This window comes from Panthera uncia, chromosome D1 (assembly GCF_023721935.1).
Source record: "Panthera uncia isolate 11264 chromosome D1, Puncia_PCG_1.0, whole genome shotgun sequence".
Taxonomy (NCBI): domain Eukaryota; kingdom Metazoa; phylum Chordata; class Mammalia; order Carnivora; family Felidae; genus Panthera; species Panthera uncia.
This window is the reverse complement of record NC_064808.1, coordinates 93,365,065-93,384,068: the sequence shown is the minus strand read 5'-3', so window position 1 is coordinate 93,384,068 and position 19,004 is coordinate 93,365,065. Positions and strand designations below refer to the sequence as shown.

General features: G+C 46.1%; 1 protein-coding gene across 1 annotated transcript in view; it reads left to right on the top strand.

The window, feature by feature from the left end:
• Window positions 1-1,744: 1,744 nt before the first annotated feature.
• TECTA (tectorin alpha) overlaps window positions 1,745-19,004 on the top strand; it is a 70,380-nt gene continuing 53,120 nt past the window's right edge. The window contains exons 1-6 of the mRNA XM_049620884.1: window positions 1,745-1,808; window positions 5,219-5,352; window positions 8,058-8,345; window positions 12,071-12,208; window positions 12,553-12,718; window positions 16,616-17,028. Of these exons, the coding sequence (XP_049476841.1) occupies window positions 1,745-1,808; window positions 5,219-5,352; window positions 8,058-8,345; window positions 12,071-12,208; window positions 12,553-12,718; window positions 16,616-17,028 (1,203 nt within the window). The remainder of the gene's footprint in view (window positions 1,809-5,218; window positions 5,353-8,057; window positions 8,346-12,070; window positions 12,209-12,552; window positions 12,719-16,615; window positions 17,029-19,004) is intronic.

Genomic DNA, 19,004 nt, shown 5'->3' with positions numbered 1-19,004 from the left:
CTGGTGGATGCTAATTCTGTAACATTATACAGTTGCCTTTTTTTTTGGGTACAAAGGTGGAAGGGGGGTTTTCTTTTGTGTTTTTCAGTGCAAAGTGATTCTGATCAGAAAGGACCAAGGTTTCAGCTCCTACCTGACATTTCCATCTGAATCTACTTTTTTTTTTTTAAGAGGGGGAAAGAAAGGTCTAGTTTTTCAGGAAAAGAACCTCTCTGCGCAATCCTGAAACTGATCTTTAGATTTGCTTTTCCTTAATCAATAGAAAAAACCTTTGATTGCAACTCAACACTTATCTGACTCTAACACAGGACTAACTGAATTTTTGGTTTTACGAGGAGGGGATTCAGACATCATTTCAGGAATCAGAAATAATCGGCAGCAAGTAGGGGAGAACTGACATGAATTCTTGTCTTACCTAATTTTTGCCTGGTTTCCCAAGATTTGGCTTAATATTTCTGACAGTTCCTCCAGTCTCTACAGAACAGGTTAGTGACATTTTTCATAAATACAAATACTTAAAAATGAATCCTCCTTACTGCTCTCTGAACTGTTTCCCTAAAGGCTCAAGTCTTAAACTCGCATGGCAGCTCCCTCTGCTAAAGCCTCGTGTGATCTCTGTTAGTCTTACTACCATTTTCAGCAAACGGACTAATATTTATTGTGTGCTTGAGACTTCAATGTATATACCTGACATTGAAGATTTACCATAAAACTCTCCCAGGGTAAATCCACTGATTTTCCATGAAAATGTGGCTGAAAAGTTGCAGTCGTTTCCAATAATAAGAGGAGGGTTTTTTTCAGTTTTTGAGAATTCTATCGGAGCAGACTGCAGGGTCTACCTGTGTACTTGGTTCTCAAGCAGGTATATGCGTAACTTGGATCTTTGCGTTATGTGTGCGCATCTCAGCTTTGTGGAGCGGCACAGACCATCCACCAGTTCCTCACGGAGGACAAAGCCGCCAGTTCAATGATTGTAACTAAGATGCAAACAAGTTCACTTTTGTGATGTTCCTGCTTTCATTAATTTGCTGGAACTAATGACTTGCTTGCTACGTACTGGATTCTATTTTTATTGTAATGCCAAGGAGCAATCCTGGCGTGGTTCCTCTCTATTACCAACGTGTCTATCGTTCCTTTCACTAAGGAAAGTCAGTGGACAGAGTCTTCTATTGCCTGTGAATCTGGTCCGTACTTCAAAATGATGGATTGGCTCTGTCCTAGAGGGAAGGCGATGGCAAAACTCTAAATCCTCCTCTCCTACCTGCAGAAATACATTGTGCTTTAATCAACTTTTTATTTGCTCCTGATCAAAAGCTATTTTAAAAATGAGGAGAGCCAGGTCTCACAGAGGACGAATGCTTGTTCTAGAGACACAACGCAGGACCTGCCTCTTTAGAGCCTGGTCCTATTTCTCGTCCTTGGTAGCTACAGCATAGACGCCTTTCCTTTACTCGTTGCCACCTTCATTGATTCCATAGAATTTCCTGCAATTTGAATGATCTTATTGTACTTACAAACTGGCATCTCATGGGGGAGTCTAATTTGTTCGTGAAGCATTGAACTTGGGAGGACCTGCCAGCATTCAGGGAATTTCAACCTGATGCAGAACTGTTGATGTTGTTATGTGAATTTGTTCTATGATGGTTGTGATGTGGCTTGGGATTTGCTACCAAACACACCTGGTGTTCTATTTACTCTGGCAAGCTGGGGATTTTTTTTTTCTTTTTCTTTTTAAAATTCCAGGATGAATTATTCATCATTACTTAGAATTTGGGTCTCTTTCATCTTCGCACTTGTACAGCAGCAAGGTGAGTACTCCAGAATTCCATAAAGCTCTTGATTAGCATGCTCTTGAATTTATAAAGAGATACTTTTGTTGGAACTGTAATCGTCAGGGCAGGTGTACATGTGTCTACAGATACAGCAAGAAAAATGTAAATCACACTCCGTGGTCAAGGGCAAACTTCATTAACTTTGAATGATGTTCATTTCGATTCTTACTTTTTCTTATTTAACTTCAAACACAATTTATATATGCCAGGTTGCCCCATGTTAATGGAGTCGATCTTTAAAATAATGCAAATAATTTTCATTAAAAGTATATGGTATAAGTTCATGTGCACCCCATGCCTGATGATTGATTCCAATGAGGGCATTTAACCAGTGGCTCAGGTTTTAAAGGGTATTTTAAAAATATACTTGTTTTAGCCCAAATCAGGAATTCCCAATGGCATTTATGTCTTTGACTTGTATATTCGTGGCCTTGTACAATGGCAAGAAAACCTAAAACTTGCAGTGAAATGTGAAAATTATTCTCCTCAGTAATTTCATCTTCCCTGGGTAGCATCGCCCTGGGTAGGTGAGAGGCTACATACATTTCTTTCTACTGTTTTTGTATTTTAGAGAAGAAAGATGGGGAAATCTATACAGATTTGAAACTTTTATGACTAAAATTCTAAAGCATCTTTCTTGGTTTTGTTTGTTGGGTTCAGCTGACACATGCTTACAAGTCTGAGTGAACAGATCTATACTGTGTGTATAACCCTAACATTTTTTTGCTACGGTTGGGTAACTTTAAACAGTGATAATATGCAAACTATAGTGTGAAACCCCACAGTAATGAGAGTCCTATGGACCCTAGCCTCCTACACCTGCTCTAAGAAAGTTGTGTTTTATTTGGTGAGAAAAAAAAAAGTTCTGGGAGCATAGTTATATATTTCTTGTGAAATTCTCAGCCTAAAGCCGGCATGGGTAGGCATCTTTTCTTTTGTTAATTCTGTTGTTAATGATAGGCCGTGCTGTTCACAAGTTGTATTTTTTTAGAATAGTGATGGCTTTGAAGGTGGAAACTACTATAGTTTCAACCTACTTCCCTTTATTAAGCACCTTTCTCATTCAACAAGTATTTATCAAGTACTGACAATATTTGGTATCTTTATTATTTGTATTCTTTTTTTTTCTTAATTTTTTTAAATGTTTTTATTTATTTTTGAGACAGAGAGAGACAGAGCACGAATGGGGGAGGGGCAGAGAGAGAGGGAGACACAGAATCGGAAGCAGGCTCCAGGCTCCGAGCCATCAGCCCAGAGCCCGACGCGGGGCTCGAACTCACGGACCGCAAGATCGTGACCTGAGCTAAAGTCGGACGCTTAACCGACTGAGCCACCCAGGCGCCCCTTATTTGTATTCTTAAAATGGAAAAATTTGAATGATTCATTCTCTCCTGTTTAAAATCTTGAACTGGTTAGGTTCACTCATGAAGAGAAGAATCTTGCAAATTTGCCTCACCTTTAGAGCAAGGAAAGAAGTTAGAGATAGCTTCCACGACCACACTTTCCTGTGTCCTCCCTGAGAGATATGGACTTTCCTTTTCCTAGACAGACTGGCCAAGGCTTCCCAGAATCTGAATTAATCCTTTCATTAAAATGATTACAATTCAGCATGAATTTCAGCCCTTACTCATACTCGGGCACGACTCCTAAAATGTTCCCGATGCAAGATAAATCCATGACATGGTTTGATTTGTTATTATTAATTTGAGAAAGTGCATCACCCTTCAAATTTAATAAGTGTCTATGTCTAACGCTATGATAGGGATTATAAAGAGACTTTTTTTTAAAAAAAGGCCCTACCTTCTAGGAATTTGGAATTTGTTAGGTGTGTGTGAAGACGAATTTTAAAGAGCCCTTGTTTGCCTGCTGACTGTGGCACTAAATAAAGAACGTCGGCTGTGCTTCTGATTACACCAGCTACAGCCCTCCTTAACGGTCCGATTTGGTTGGCTTCCTGGAGACTTCCGGGGCTCGGGGAACAATGCTCGTGCACTAATGACTGGGCTAGTTTCCCCGTTCTCCTCTGATGTTAGCCATTGGAAACAGATTAGCTCTCTGACCAGACAGATCTCTCATTCCCTGCTCCAGGAAGAGAGAAGCTGGCACTTGGCCAGGCCCTGCTGTAGTCCTTTCTGGTCACTGTGCATTCTCCCTTACATGAGCTGTCGTATCCTCACTAAAAAGCTCCCGAAGGAGCAGGACGGTCCTTGGCCAGCTGCTCGCCAGCCTATCAGCACCATCAGCACAGAGCAGGGACTTTCTCAAGGAGAGGGCCTCACCTGAGATTGGGGTGTTGCAAGCAGGTAGCTCAAGATCCATGGCCGGAAGCCCCAAATGGATTTGCCACTGGCCGTGAAAATTAACAATTAAAAAAAGGAAGAAAAGGTGATACTCTGTGGTTCTATTTTCATTCAAGACAAGAAAGGATGGAGGCAGAGAAAAGATACACCCCCAAGCGTAGATTATTTCATAGATGCCATTGGACCTGATCATCGGTAACACAGACCTTGGGGAAATGGTCTAATTTCTCATGCTGAACCAGGCCACCTTTGCATGAGTTTGGAAGAGACACTTCTGAGACACAAGCCAGGTTGCCAGGATGGGTGGTGATGTGGTTTACCAGAGGCGAGCTGTGTGTGTTCGTGCGATGACCCTCACCTTTGACGGGGCTGATGAGTAAGAGCCCTGTGCCTCCTCTCCAAAGAGTTCTCGGGGCCCCGCCTCCCTCGTCCCAGAGGCTCCCATGTCTGTCTTTCGTCAATAGGAACTGGGCAGAGAGCCCTCTCGCAGGGCCTGGGCTCAATGGAGTTCATTTGCGGGCCAGTTACTACAAACCGTCTCCTCCCACTTTTGTCCTGGCTCCAACTGTTGCTTATTTCCTTCTGGGATCTGGTATCTTCTACTGTGCAGGAGGAGGAGGGGACTCCTTTCAGGAAAAGACATGATAGTGGAATTCTTAAGCCAGGAGGGAGGTTCATAGCCACAGGCCACCGTCTCTCCGCTTGCCTTCCAATCAAGGATGAAGCTATCCTACGCCCTGCCAGAGAAACCCCGTCTCAGCGCTCTGAGAGCTCCAGGCAGGGGTGATTTCACAGCCCTCCAGACAGTTTTAACCGTTGCTCTCTCCAGAACGTATGGAAGCACAGAAACAAAGCATGAAGTGATTTCTCCTAAGGAGAAATGGCATTGCTCCCATACTTTCCTTTCCAGAGGCAGAAGATAATGCATTGTGTACAGCTTAGGTTCAGGATAAACGAAAAGGCAGTCTGACTTGCATTTAGTTTGTAAGGCTCACTGAAAGAAGCTGGCTTTAGTGGGTGGGAGGGAAGCAGCTTGCCAAGCGAAGAGGGCCCTGCCATCTAGCTTACCACCGTCTCTCTCGACAGCTCAGCCCAGGGAGCTCATGTATCCATTCTGGCAGAATGACACAAAAACCCCGAAAGTAGACGACGGAAGCTCATCCGAGATTAAGCTGGCCATCCCCGTTTTCTTCTTTGGCGTTCCTTACCGCACCGTCTATGTAAGTGGAGGAGAGCCGGGCTCTGCTCTTTGTTTATCATTAAGGAAAACATTTTAAACACCTTCGTCCAGGGTTCCAGGAATGGAAGATTTATTGCCAGCTGGAACGACAAGTTCTGAGATTTCATGAGCTGATAGGTTTTATGATTAAGAAAGTCAAAGGTATATTTAATGGCTAATGTTCATAGTAGAGGAGTATACAGGGCAATAAATTGCTTTTGTGGGTGATTAAACACAGAAGTGAAGCAGAGGCCCCGATGCCATGAACATTATTTCTGCTACGCGACAAGATAAAAAGACACAATGAAGCACAATAGGAGCAATATCATTTTTCTTTCCCTTCTGGGGGTGTGAAAAGTTTAGGCATCTGCTGTTCTTTAGCTTCCTACCAATTTGGAACAGAGCCAGAGCATCGTAGAGGGATAATCAACTATTATGTGTAAGTTGTTTGCAGAACTGGCCGTCTTTGTTGGGTCTGAGATATGCCATGGGGTCCCATTTTCAAACCTGCATGAAGAAATGGTACCGTTTGTGTCAGAGTTCTCCTGGGCACCTGTGTTCTCAGGTTATTATTTTTTTTTTAGGTCTTTGAGTTTCTTGCTAGTGAATGGTGGCACACTGAGAAGGTTCAGAGAAACTGAACCTGTCTCTATCTTTGGCCTTAAAGCATGGGGTGAGGCGTATGTAGATTCTATCACATTCTATTCTATTCTATTCTATTCTATTCTATTCTGTGTCTTGCCCTGAAGGAAGAACTGAAACTCCAATGCCTCTGTCTCTGGCCATCTCTGCACCTGGGACCTCTGTATTGCCCACACTTTGATGTATCTCTAAGGACTGACACCTATCAGAAAGTGGCTCCCTCCTCCACTGTCAAACCAGTGGTCCTTGAACCTGCAGCATCCACATCACTTTGGCGCTTGTTAGAAATGCCACATCTCAGGGCACCCCCCCCCCCCCCCGCCACAAACTGCTGAATCAGAAGCTGGGAAGGGAGCCTGGTAATCTGAGTTTTAATGAGCCCTCCAGGTGATTCCGAGGCCCACAAAAGTCTGAGAACCTCTGATCTTCACTACAGAGTATAAGCAAAACACATGTGAGTCAATACCACCTCCCTCCGCTAGTCTGTGAGTCTTAATGACAGCTGTTATTTCCTAGCCAATACCTTGCTCTGGCATCCTGAGATGCCTTTTGGGGTCCACTTACAGCAGCGCCTCCTTAGTCTGTAACAGCCGATTGTAAATTTCAGAATGTGTTGAGCTGGTTTTGGAGATGAGAGGCGTGTACAGGACTTCCATTCTGGAAGCCTTAGTCTCCCAGACCTCTAGAAAACATGGGTTTCATCGAGCTCCTCTTTCTCCTCTATTGTATCATGGAGTCTGAACAATTCTTGCCCTTGCAAAAGGAGGGTCCTTAATTTGGGGTAGACTTATTTGGGGGTAAAATGTTCCCTGGGTTTCCAGTACTTTGAGTCGTGCAATCTTTTTCGAGCTTCTCCTCTGGGTTGTTGGCTCTCTCGCGCACCCAAGAGGCTCTTAACATCCTTGTAGCTGGATCTCCGCTTCCCTTCCAAACCATACACTGTGGCTCCCCAAACAGATTGATGCACCCTTGGCCCAGGCACTGATAACTTACCGCTGGGATCTGGGTCACTGTTAATGTCCATAATATTACTGATTAAGAGGATGCAACCAACAATTAAATGTATAGGCAAGTGATCTCCAGGTTTTCTGGAAGTGTTGCAAGTGTTCCCATCCCAGACATTTCTGCTGTCGAAGCCGTTGTACAAGCCACAGGTTAAATCAATCTCACGGAGCTGCAGGCACAGGCAGAGGCTGAATTGTGTACAGGTCCTGCATCAATGGAGTGTGCATATTGGCTCTGATTTGCAGTAGGCTCAGTAATTTAATAAGCTTACTAAGCCTTTTGCAAGTCATGAAGAAATCACCATAAGATAGTCATTTACATATACAACGTATAGATTTCACATCTCCATTTTTATGCAGCGATTATACAAAGACGCCATCAGACTGCAAGAGCTATCATGGAATTGGGCATCTGTAGGTTGTAACCTTGTCCTTGATGTGGGTACAGAGTGGTTGTGAAGTCAATTGAATCAATAGCAGTCCTTTAAATGCCTCATTCAGAACAGGGTATGGTTGATCCTGAGATCTGAGTTCAATAATGGAGTATTTGATTTAGCTTTTACTGACTCTCTTCTACTAGGAATCAAGGTGTAATATACAGCTCAACAATTTTTTAATTTAACTTGTTGCTTCCATGGTTTTGTCATTGTTGTTGTTGTTTTTCTAACTATTTTGCATCTGTCATGCTGGATCTTCTTTATGGTCCACATTACCTCTTGCCTGACCCAATGCACGTGCGCGCGCGCGCGCACACACACACACACACACACCGGTAGCATTTTATAAGTGTAAACAGAGATAGGATAAAAAACATGAAAACAAGACTGATTATTAATAAGAAATGAAGCTGACCACAAATTGGAAGTGAAAGAAAACCAATGAGTTTGTCTGGGAGTAAATGAACCTCCTCGTTGAGTGCTGGAAGCTGGTGTTTGGGGGTTCCAACTCAGTGGTTTAAAAGTTGTTTTCATTCATATGATTAGGCCAATGTCTCTACTGGTTTGTGACTCTGACGTCACATTTGCAGATCCATTCTGGCCAACCTGTCTTATTTTTTCAGGTCAATAACAACGGAGTAGTTTCCTTCAATGTGCTAGTGAGCCAGTTCACGCCAGAATCCTTTCCCCTGACGGATGGGAGGGCCTTCATTGCTCCCTTTTGGGCAGATGTGCACAATGGAATCCGGGGCGAGATCTATTACAGAGAGACCATGGACCCTGTCATCTTGAAAAGAGCCACCAAGGACATCAGGAAGTACTTCAAAGACATGGCAACCTTCTCTGCCACTTGGGTTTTCATTGTGACATGGGAGGAAGTCACGTTTTATGGAGGGAGCAGTACCACACCTGTAATAATTCAAATTTTCTGTTTTCCACTTCCTATCCTGACATCTAATTCTTGTCCGTCTTCACTGCTATGACGGAGTCTAATTGTTAGAGCTGAGGAGTGTCAGTTTCCTGAGTTAAACTAATGAGTCTTGCCACCCACTTTCCAGGAAACAGAGGGAGATATCATACCTGAGCAGTCCAGTCAGCTGTAATGATATCTCGCATGTGTCATCTCCATCACTTATCATTACGAATATCTAAAAAGAGCCTCTCCATAATTTTCTGGCAGAAGGTAGCATTCCTATTTTGCAGGAGAGTGATTGAGGTCCTGTGACCCTATCCAGGCCACATGCTTAGGGACCCGTCAGGAACCCAAAGGTCTTTTTTTCTTGCCAGGGGCACAAATGCCTCTCTCTATCAGCTGATTTCCTTCCCCCTCCTTTTTTATTTTATTTTATTTTATTTTATTTTATTTTATTTTATTTATTCATTGCTTTTTTTTTTTTTTTTTTTTTTTTTTTTTTTTTCAAAGCCTGGTAGGAAGTGGAAAATAGGGGGCTGGATTTGGGTACAAATGACCTACCTGGTTCATTTTATTATGTTATGACCTTTTTTTTTTTTATTGTGACCAGGTCTGGAATTATTCATATTTGATGCTAATTGAAGTGGGCAGTTAAAGCGTTTCATGAATAAAGTTTCAACATCTGCTCTGAAATCCCAAATGAGCAGTCAAATAAAAGTCAAATAAGGAAGATTATCACTGGCATTATCGTAGAGATAATCAACTTTCTATATAAAGGGACAGAACACAGTTTTCACAAAAGTCTGCAGCTCATTTGGGTGACTTTGGCAGTGGAGATTTTTGAAGTAGCAGACGTATCTCCAACTGTATAATTTCCAGTAAGCAAAGACATTCAAAACTCTGCCCTCTGCTTTCTTAGCATTATTTCCAATTCCATCTGTTTTCCAATTTCCTTGGCAATGAGTCAGTTGTTTAGGGATGGAATAGAAACTACTGAGTTAGAGGCAGAGGTGGAAAAGTGCTGGGCCAGCCATTCACGGCTGCCTGCATTGAGCACATTGTGTTTTAGAACCTTCTGACCCCAGAGCATGAGAATGCACTTTACCGCTAAGAGGTTCTGGAGAACAGAAAGACGCAAGTTTAAACAGTGGATGCGTTGGCTAGAAATAACCTCTCAAGCAGCATACATTTCCCTCTGTCATGTTATGGATTGCTAACAACTCCTGGAGTGATGTTTTATGTCCTTCAAGCCTCATACCTTACAACTTTAAAATGCAGGATGCTAGTGATGGATAAATTTTAGCGTCAGTGGGGGGGAAAAAAGAGAAGAAATGCCCGTCAAATGCTGACCACCATTTTTTCCAAAAAAACTTCCATTGGCCATAAAAATGGCAAGATAATTTAGATACTTTCTGGTTCGTACTTTGGAGGAAATTTGGGGGCTAGGTAAGAACTCTTTCAATGAGGATGAATGAGGCAACAGCTAAGTGCTTTGGGCTCCTTGGAGAAAAGATGGTACAAGCCTTCCAAGCTGCTGATGTGTCCATCCATCTCTATCTTTTAAATTGACTCCTCTTCCATCTGTCGTCACCCCAGGTTTCCCCTCCTCTGTAGGAACACACATCACTGGGCCAAATAAGCAAATGGCGTGAGAAGTCTCTTAGAGGTGGAAGTTGCCATTCATTGGAAGCCTGATAGCAAGGAAGAGAGAAGAGGACATCTCTACTTTCAGGAGGGAAAACTAATGGTTATTAAGAGCTTACTGTGAGCCCAGTGCTGTGATAGGCTAGTTGTGCATTTCATTTAGCCCCCACAGGGATATTGTGTAGTAAGCAAAACTCATTCCACCTGAAAGGTGGGGCCATAGGCCCAGGAAGTTAAGTGAGCTGCCCTGGTGACAAGCGAGGAGATTTGAACCTCACGGGAGGCCAAGCAAGGTTCAAGTTAACATGCCCTCACTCCAATTCCTGGACTCTCCCCTCCAGCTGCCTCCTCCTCCAGGCATCACTGAAAGTCCTCTGCAAAATAAAAGGGCTTTTCAAGAATGGAAAAAAACACGGTTCCACCAAAAACGATCGGGAGGAGCCTAAGAGCAAATGTTGAGGAGATACGTACGCGTAGGGTGTGTGAGAGCGAGGCAGAACGTGCGCGAGGGTGAGCCAGCCCTTGTGGGGTGGTTAGGGTGCTTGGTTGGCTTTGGGGTGACTTCTGGGTTGTTCTCAAGACCTGCTTGCACCAGAGATATTTCCAACTTTATTTCAGGAGAAGGGATACCCTCCTTGAAGGAGAATCCCAGTCTGGAGGAGGGTTGCTCTTCAGACCTCCTGTGACCTTGACTCGATGCCTGTCTCCAGAACCTGACCCTGCAGTGATCTTAGAGCAAAATCTCGAGCTGACTCCTCGGGCATCTCGGTGCCCCACTTACCTCTTTTGTTGAGCGGGGCCAAAGAGTAGAGGCATATACCTGCCCGACCCTATCATGAGCGCCATCGGCTATGGCAGGCACCGAGCTGGAGGAGAGAATCCGCATTTACAAAAAGGGCTTTTCTTTACTTGCACCTTGTCTCCCTCCCCGAGACTGTCTAGGATGGGAGATTTGGGGCTTCCAACATCCTCCACCCCAGTCTGATTACACAGGATAAGAATTTGGGTCTTCCTCTGTGTCTGACGGAACGTTAGCCGGGATGGTATCAGGCAGCTGGGGAAAGTGTGAGGCTTGAATGGAAAAGGTCAGCCTCCTCTCTTTTAGCCCTCCTTTTATTTGCATTTCCTGAAAACCCGTGTCGAGGGGTAGGGATTAACCAAGGGAGACAGTAAAGGACAGAGTTGGCTACGGCTTGTTTCTGGAAACTGTTCGCGAGGCTTGTTTGAATTTATATAACATCTCTATCCTAAAAAGGTGAAAATGAAGACCGCGTGTAATGACAGTGCACTGAGAGAGAGACTGGGGGCTCCGGCTCGAATCCCATCTTCTGTCGCTAGATCCTTGCAAAATGTCCAGCAATTCATCTCCCTCAGCCCTCGGTTTTTAAGCTCTCAGATGAGAAAGGACCAAAAAATTGCCCCCCTTAGCATTGGTCTGAGGTACAGGCGGGTGTTGAGATTTCTGCAGATATAAAGTGATACATGCATGCTCAATTAGAAGAGCAATTTCTCCCCAGAAAGTGCTTTTTAAAAACCACATTCCCACTTCCATTTTAAAGAGGGGAGACAGCTCACCAAGATTAGCGGGTGTTTTCCAGGACGCAAGAGAGCACAGAGCAGACGTTGGCCCTTAGTCAACACTGACGGGCATTTGATGGCCCTCCTCCCCGCCTGCCGACGCCCCATCCAACCTGCTCAGGGAACAGGTGCTTGTGGCCCTTCCCCTGCCTGGACCACTTCCTATAGTTTATTCTCATGCTGCCATCTATAGGTGTTCACGCATTATCACAAGCCGCGCGGGGCCTCTGACTTCTCTGGCTTGAATCAGAGCTGTAAAAGGGGGTGCTGAGTCAGCCCCTAGGTTCTCCTCAGGCAATTTCTCTTTTCAGGTGCATGCTCCCACATGTCTCGCTTTCCCGACTGGGGGCGAGAACAAAGTCAGAGAGGAGGCAGCGCGTGAGGGCTGGCACTGGAGCAGCTCTGAGCTGCCGGGGGGCAGGGAAGGTGCAGGGTAGAGGCGGCTGGGGAGAGGAGCTTCTGGGAAGGGAAGTCATGAGACCACCCACTGCCATCCTGTAGGTGAACACCTTCCAGGCTGTCCTGGTGTCTGATGGATCCTATACATTCACGCTCTTCAATTATTATGAAATCAATTGGACCACTGGGACAGCGAGCGGCGGTGACCCCCTGACCGGCCTTGGGGGAGTGATGGCACAGGTATGTGGCTCTCCATTTCACGTCCACCCTGTTTCCGAAGTACTCTTCTCCTTGCTTAGGCTGCTCAGCATGCTGGAGGGAACCCTGCCAACCGTTTTGAGCTAGAGAAGCGTGTCTGATTTTGCAGGTGGACCGAGAGGCTAATCTTGCCCATCTGTGGTACCTTGACGTGGGTGTGGCATGAGCTAGGCAGGCCTTTCTCACCTGCAGTGGTGGCCCCGGGAACTCCAGGAAAAGGGGTCTCCTGATTTCGATGTGCTGGAATCTGAAGATAAGGTACGACGGCCAGTTAACCCACAAGGGTGGTGTTTGTGTTCAAGTCTCGCCTTCCTTTTGTGCTCTAGGCAGGATTTAATGGTGGAAACCTCACCAATTTCTTCAGCCTCCCGGGGTCAAGAACCCCTGATATTGTGAATATCCAAGAGACCACGAACGTCAATGTTCCAGGCCGCTGGGCATTCAAAGTTGACGGGAAGGAAATTGACCCAGCCAATGGCTGCACCTCCAGAGGTAAAGGCTTTTCCTCTTCTCCATATGGCAAAGCAGGGTTTGCTTGGTGTGGATTGACAGGCAGGCTTTTAAGCCACGGGGGCGGGCTCGTTCCCGATGCCTTACTCTTGACATCTCTCAGCTGGGTAATGGAGATCAAGGTAATTTTAGCATGCACATTCATCACACCGGGAGCTGAAACCCTGCATTTGCTCCACAGCAGTTTTCGAAGTCCTTGCCTGGGGTGTGAACACAGCTTCCCCTTCGAAATAACTCCGCAGAAGTGGACGTGGCTCTTGAGCGATTGCTCAGCCAGAGGGACAGAAGGGAGCCCTCCTGCTTAACATTATTCTTGTTGTTGCTGCCATCCCCCCCCTTTCCATTTTTCTTCTCCTCTTCACTCCTGCTTTGCCATCTGCACCCTGTAGATCTGCAGGAGTGGGAGAGATCAGAGCGTTGCCACGTCTCCACGGGAGTAAATCAGCACTCCCTAGTGTGATTAGAAAGAAAGGGGGGGAAGTGTCATCGTCTTCAGGGTAGCGTCTCCTAAACTCGTGTCTGCAGCGGCAAAACATACAGGAGTTTGGGGAGAATCAAAGCTGGCTTTAGGTCTGTGTTGAACAAGCTGTAGCTGAGCCTCTCTTCCTTTACGGTGGCATCCAAAGTTTGGGGCCTTTTCTGAACTATCCAAAACCTCTTTGGATGTGTACAACAGCCCGGGACTCTCACAAGAACATCCTGGCTTATAGACTCCTGCTTCTTATGTGTGTGAAAGTATTCAGAAAGCCGTATTTCTGTTCGTATTTCTGCTTCTGGAGTGGAGACTCCTGCAACTAGGATCAGGACATCATCCACCTGTCTATCTGTCCGTCCACCCAACCATCTGCCCATCTATCCGTTTAGCCAGCCAGCCAGCCAGCTGTTCATTACTTCTTTCCAAAGAACATTAGAAAGCCCCAACAGGGGGCTCCACTCCATCAGGTGCTGGGCATGAAGGAACTCTGGCTTTCATGACACTGCTGTGATAGAGGAGACAGCCAGGGGGACAGTGATGACACAGTCTAGGCCACATTGTAATGGACGAGAGGGTAGGGGGGCTGTGGAAGCACAGAGGAAGACACTGGGGGGAAATGCAGATGTTTAAGAAAGTTTTGGCTTGGGATGAAGGTTTCAGGAGGTCTCTTGTCCTCCTCCGATAGGAAGCATGGTCTGGGGACCTACATGTCTCAGCAGCCCTGGGAGGCCTCCGAGTTCTCTCTTGACTCAGCTTCCATTTGTGTGATAGACAGAAAAACCATATCCACCTGGCCTGAGATGCCCACGCCTCCTTCCCCATTCCCTGCACTGCGGCCAGGCTTATCAAACCTCCTGACTTGGCTCGAACGAAAGGTCATTTGTAAAGATGGGCATTTACATGCCTGGGCATCCTTGTCTCTGTAGACTCTATGAAGTCCTCCACATTCCAAAATTAGCAAATAAATGATTTGGAGCTAAGCCGGTATGAAACCGGCTGGGAAAGAATCTAGCTCTTGAGCTCACCAGTCTTGCAGAGATCGTGCCCTGCTCCCATACAGAGTGTAAATACAGCTCCACTTAAGGTCTTGTGAGAGATACAAGACCAATGCCATGTTCTCTATCTCCCCTTGACGGCCCGGACTAGACGCACCCAGTGCCTCTGCCCCTGTGTCCAAGCATCACAGAGCCGACTGGCTGTGGCCGTGCAACCTGAGTGCCCAGTGACAGCCTCTCGCCTGAGCCCTGGGAATGAAATGCCGTGATAATGGAAAACATTGGCTTGCAGAACTGTGGAGTTGGTCGAATGCCAGCCGTGTACACAGTCTCCACTTTGACTTCATTCTTTTCCTCCTGAGTTATGGGTTTGGGTTTCACATACAGGGCAAATTCAATATCCTTATACAGACTGCTGTGCATTTTTATGTGCCACTAGACATATATCAATCTAATGAGAATCGGGTTTGGCCTGGGTGATAGCAGGGGGAGATTTGCATAGAGCTGGTTTATTATATCATCGCTTTGCAAACAGAATTATCTCAGAGAGTCTACCTTTTGGTCCAATCCTCCTCTATTCAAAGGCATTTTCCTCTCATTTATTGGAAGCCTGAAAGCAGAGACTGGAAATCATACTTAGCAGAGGCTGTTAAAATATATGCAGCCTGGACCGGTGCCAAAGAGCATTGAGGTTCAGGGCCTGTCTTCGGGGCTGATGCATATGACCTGCTGGGAATGTGAATAAATCTATTATCCCGCATTTGGGCTCTATGCTCAGCAGGTATGAAACATAATTGCCTGTGGAGACATCGTCGTTCCTGCTGCACGGATACAGAAAAGACTGTTCCGGATGCGCCCATGCTCTCTGCTTGGGGTCGTCTTGCAGCCTATGCTGTTCACTGAGTACTCAGTTCTAGAGACGAACCTGACCAATCTTTCCAAACTACAGTTTCAAACAGTCAACTCCCGATGTAGGACATCATTTACATTTCTTCATGTTGTGTCTCTGGTGCTTTCCTTTTCAGACATGTTTCAATTTACAAATGCTTCCACCTCTATCAACTTGTGTATGTGGACTTGTTGTGGCATCGCTGTTCCCCATGGGACAGGGATGAGAAAATAGCACTGCCCCCCGCCCTTTACAGGTTAGAACACTGAGGCAGATAGAAGTAAGCCAGTGGTCTTGGAAGTTGGCTGCGGGGTTTGTGACCATTTTCTCGGTCTCTTGGCTCTGACCCAGCCGAGGACAAGATCGCAGGCCCCAGCCCAGAGACGCTTCCTTTTCAGTTGAGGGTTGATATTAATTACTGGCAAAGTTTGAGTTTTTGGTGGGGGGAGATCTTTGATTTAGGAAACTGGTTTTATTTTTTATTATTTTTTTGATTTTTTAAATGTTTATTTATTTTTGAGAGAGAGACACAGAGCGTGAGCAGGGGAGGGGCAGAGAGAGAGGGAGACAAAGAATCCGAAGCAGGCTCCAGGCTCCGAGCTGTCAGCACAGAGCCCGACGCGGGACTCAAACCCACAAACCGTGAGATCATGACCGAAGTCGGGCGCTTAACCGACTGAGCCCCCCGGGCGCCCCTGGGAATTGTTCCAAAGCCTGATTGTCTGCCAAATAAACAGTAGCACATATTAAAATTAGTACATCCCATAAAGGACATCCCTCCCCCAACCTCACTCTCCTCCTAACCTGGATTCTGTCTAGAAGTTCTGCCGGTGGATAAGGACAGGGCCTACCTAGGGTGAGAGAGAAGGCAACTTGTATCAGGTATGTTCTGCCTAAGCAGTGTTTGCACGATTTATGAGCCCTTGAAGCTAGAGTTCAGCCCTTTCCACAACCCTCCCAGGGAGCCTGGGATTTAAACTTGTGTGTCTGCCTCCTGATTCATGCTTATTGATCTCTTCCGGCATATACTGGGCCCTCAGCAAATGTTTGCTGAATGAACGGATGAGTGAACAAGTTAGCACGGGAGGAATCTGTGTTGCTGAGTTTCCAGGGAAAGCTGGGCCTTTTTCTGGAGTACCCTTCTTCTTCTTCTTGGAAGGAAGGGTATGACTCCCGTGCGTCACAGCCTTTGCCGTGGATTAAGATGACGTGTCTTCCCTTGAATGAGAGTGTGCTCTCTAGCCGTGGAGACGATGATGCCAAGAGGTAGACTGGATTCCCACAGCCTCGGCTTAGAACCCTGGCTTCGCTCCTGAGGGGCTGAGCGCTCTGGGCTGAACTGGTGATTCAACCTCCCCTTAGCCTCAGTTTCCTCTTTCATCGAGTGAGGTCGATAATACCTGCCAAATAGGGCTCTTGTGTGGATTCCATGGTATAATGCAGGAAAAGCATTCAGCCCAGCGCCTGGCCTGGAGGGTAAATGCTCAATAAATGTTGGCTCTAATGTCATTCTTCCCCAGGACAGTTCCTTCGACGAGGGGAGGTGTTTTGGGATGACCTGAACTGTACCATCAAATGCCGCTGTCTAGATTTCAACAATGAGATCTACTGCCAGGAGGCCTCCTGTAGCCCCTACGAAGTGTGCGAACCCAAAGGCAAATTCTTCTACTGCAGCCCCGTGGAGACCAGCACGTGTGTGGTGTTTGGGGAGCCACACTACCACACTTTTGATGGCTTCCTCTTCCACTTCCAAGGCTCCTGTGCCTACCTGTTGGCCCGACAGTGTTTGCAGACTTCCAGCCTCCCCTTCTTCAGCGTGGAGGCCAAAAACGAACACCGCGGGGGCTCAGCCGTCTCCTGGGTGAAGGAGCTCTCTGTGGAGGTGAATGGCTACAAGATTCTCATCCCCAAAGGCAGCTATGGAAAAGTCAAGGTGAGACCCTCTCCAGCCCTCCTGGGAAGCTGGAGAAGCTGGAGAATCTTGAGCCGGGGGAAGACTTCCTCAGATCTGCTGGTTCTGCTGTGTGATGTTTGTACGGAAGAGATTCAGGGCTCTGCTTTCCTTGCAAATAGCTTGTAACATTTTTTTAACTAGGCTAAATTTTATTTGTACAAGAGCTAACCTCAGCTCTCTCCTTGATATTTCTTTCTACTATATAACTTAAAGTACACTGAAATTCCTAGTTACCTCCTAAACACGGTACACACACACACACACACACACGCTGTCACATACGTGCATACATGCCCACATGTCCAAGCTCAGAAGTAACTGGGAAGAGAGGTAGGCTGAGTTTCTCAGGGACCTGGCTTGCAATAGCAGCAGCCGCATGGTCATGCCCTGGAGATGGTGTGCCAACACAGAGTATACATCCATAACTCAGTACGGCCTTTCATTAACAACCCTCCCCCCCCCCCCTCCTGTTTGCCCAAAATCTACTGCTGCATTGTTGGAAAAAGCTCCAAATTGATTGGTGTTTCCAGAGGCACCGCTGGTGAGGGCCCCCCTGGGAGCAGGCTTGCTGAGCCGGTGGGAAGATTCTGAGAAGGCTTTGCCCAAACACCCTCCAACAGGTCCCCACTCCTGCCTGGAATAAGAGAGGGGAAAGTGGATATCTGCCGGTCCGTTTAGCGTATGCAAATGATTCCTGTCACTGCCCACCTGGATTTCAGGCAGGCACATCCGCAAAGGAGGGAGAGCAAGAAGCCACTGGCAATTACTCAATTTGTGGAGGCCCCAATTTTCATAATGTTAATGAAAACCTTGTTGCAACCGTGTATTTATTCAAGCAATAATAACCAAGACCACGAGGGGTTGATTGGGCAACCCCGTGCGATCCTTAATCCCCATGCATGGAGGTCATTACGGAGATTACAAACCAGCACTGATGCCAATGCGGGGATTTCTTTCTTTCTTTCTTTCTTTTTTTTTTTTTTTTTTAATATGTGTTGTAGTTTTAATTGGCACAGCATGTCCAACAAAAGGCAGGACCGAGGAACTAATTCCACTTTTTCTGGCTCTGCCTGGCCTAGGTCTGTGCAGCTTATCATGGTCGTAATTAGAAAAGTGAGGTTTTACTGTGGCCGAAATGTCAATTTGCCTGTTATTTGGCCAGTCTCTCTAGGGACAGTTCTGCATATGAAATCAAGGTCAGAGTTGGGGGTACGGAAGTTTGACGTTTCTCCCTTTTAAATTTCTATTGTGCTGTTGAGCACAATACTTACTCTTGTAGATAGATGCTACTATTTCAAGCCAGAAAAATGTTCCCCAGCTTTCTCCTGCTTGCCTGTATTGTGGGGATGGATATGTATGATATCTGTACTTGAGGAAGAAAGCTTTATGCTTTATTTCTATTTTCCATTTTGATTAAAAATCTTTTTCACTCACAGTCAGACTTTTTTTTTTTTTTTTTTTTTTTTTTTCAGAAGGAAAGGAGCATTGCCATTTCTTTCAGGCCCAGCAGCTCTGCTAATTTTGTGTGGCTCTTTTCCATCGTCCAGGCATAGGGCACAGATTCCTCAATTTTCTGTAGCGACAGGGAGATGTGGACGTGAATGTAAATGTTTCAGAAAGAAAAGGTTATGTGACTCCAACTGTGAGCTAACAATGGCTTCCTTTTCCTTTGGCCAAACGGCTTCCCAGTGTCTCTGGATACACCTGCTCTGCTGGGTGGGGGGGAGGGGGGGTGACTCCATGGACAGTGGAGCCCCCACCCAGGGTCAAATGGGGACAGGCAGGGAGAGGGATAGGAAGTGAGAAGGAGGCTTTGAAATGCCTGTGAGGCAGCTGACTTCTCCAGACACACTCGGCCTGGCCGGAATGGCCAGCAAGATCTGTTCTTGCAACATATAGATCCCCTTTCTCCATATGCTGGGGACTGGTTCCTGTATATGGATTTCCCCCCTTTG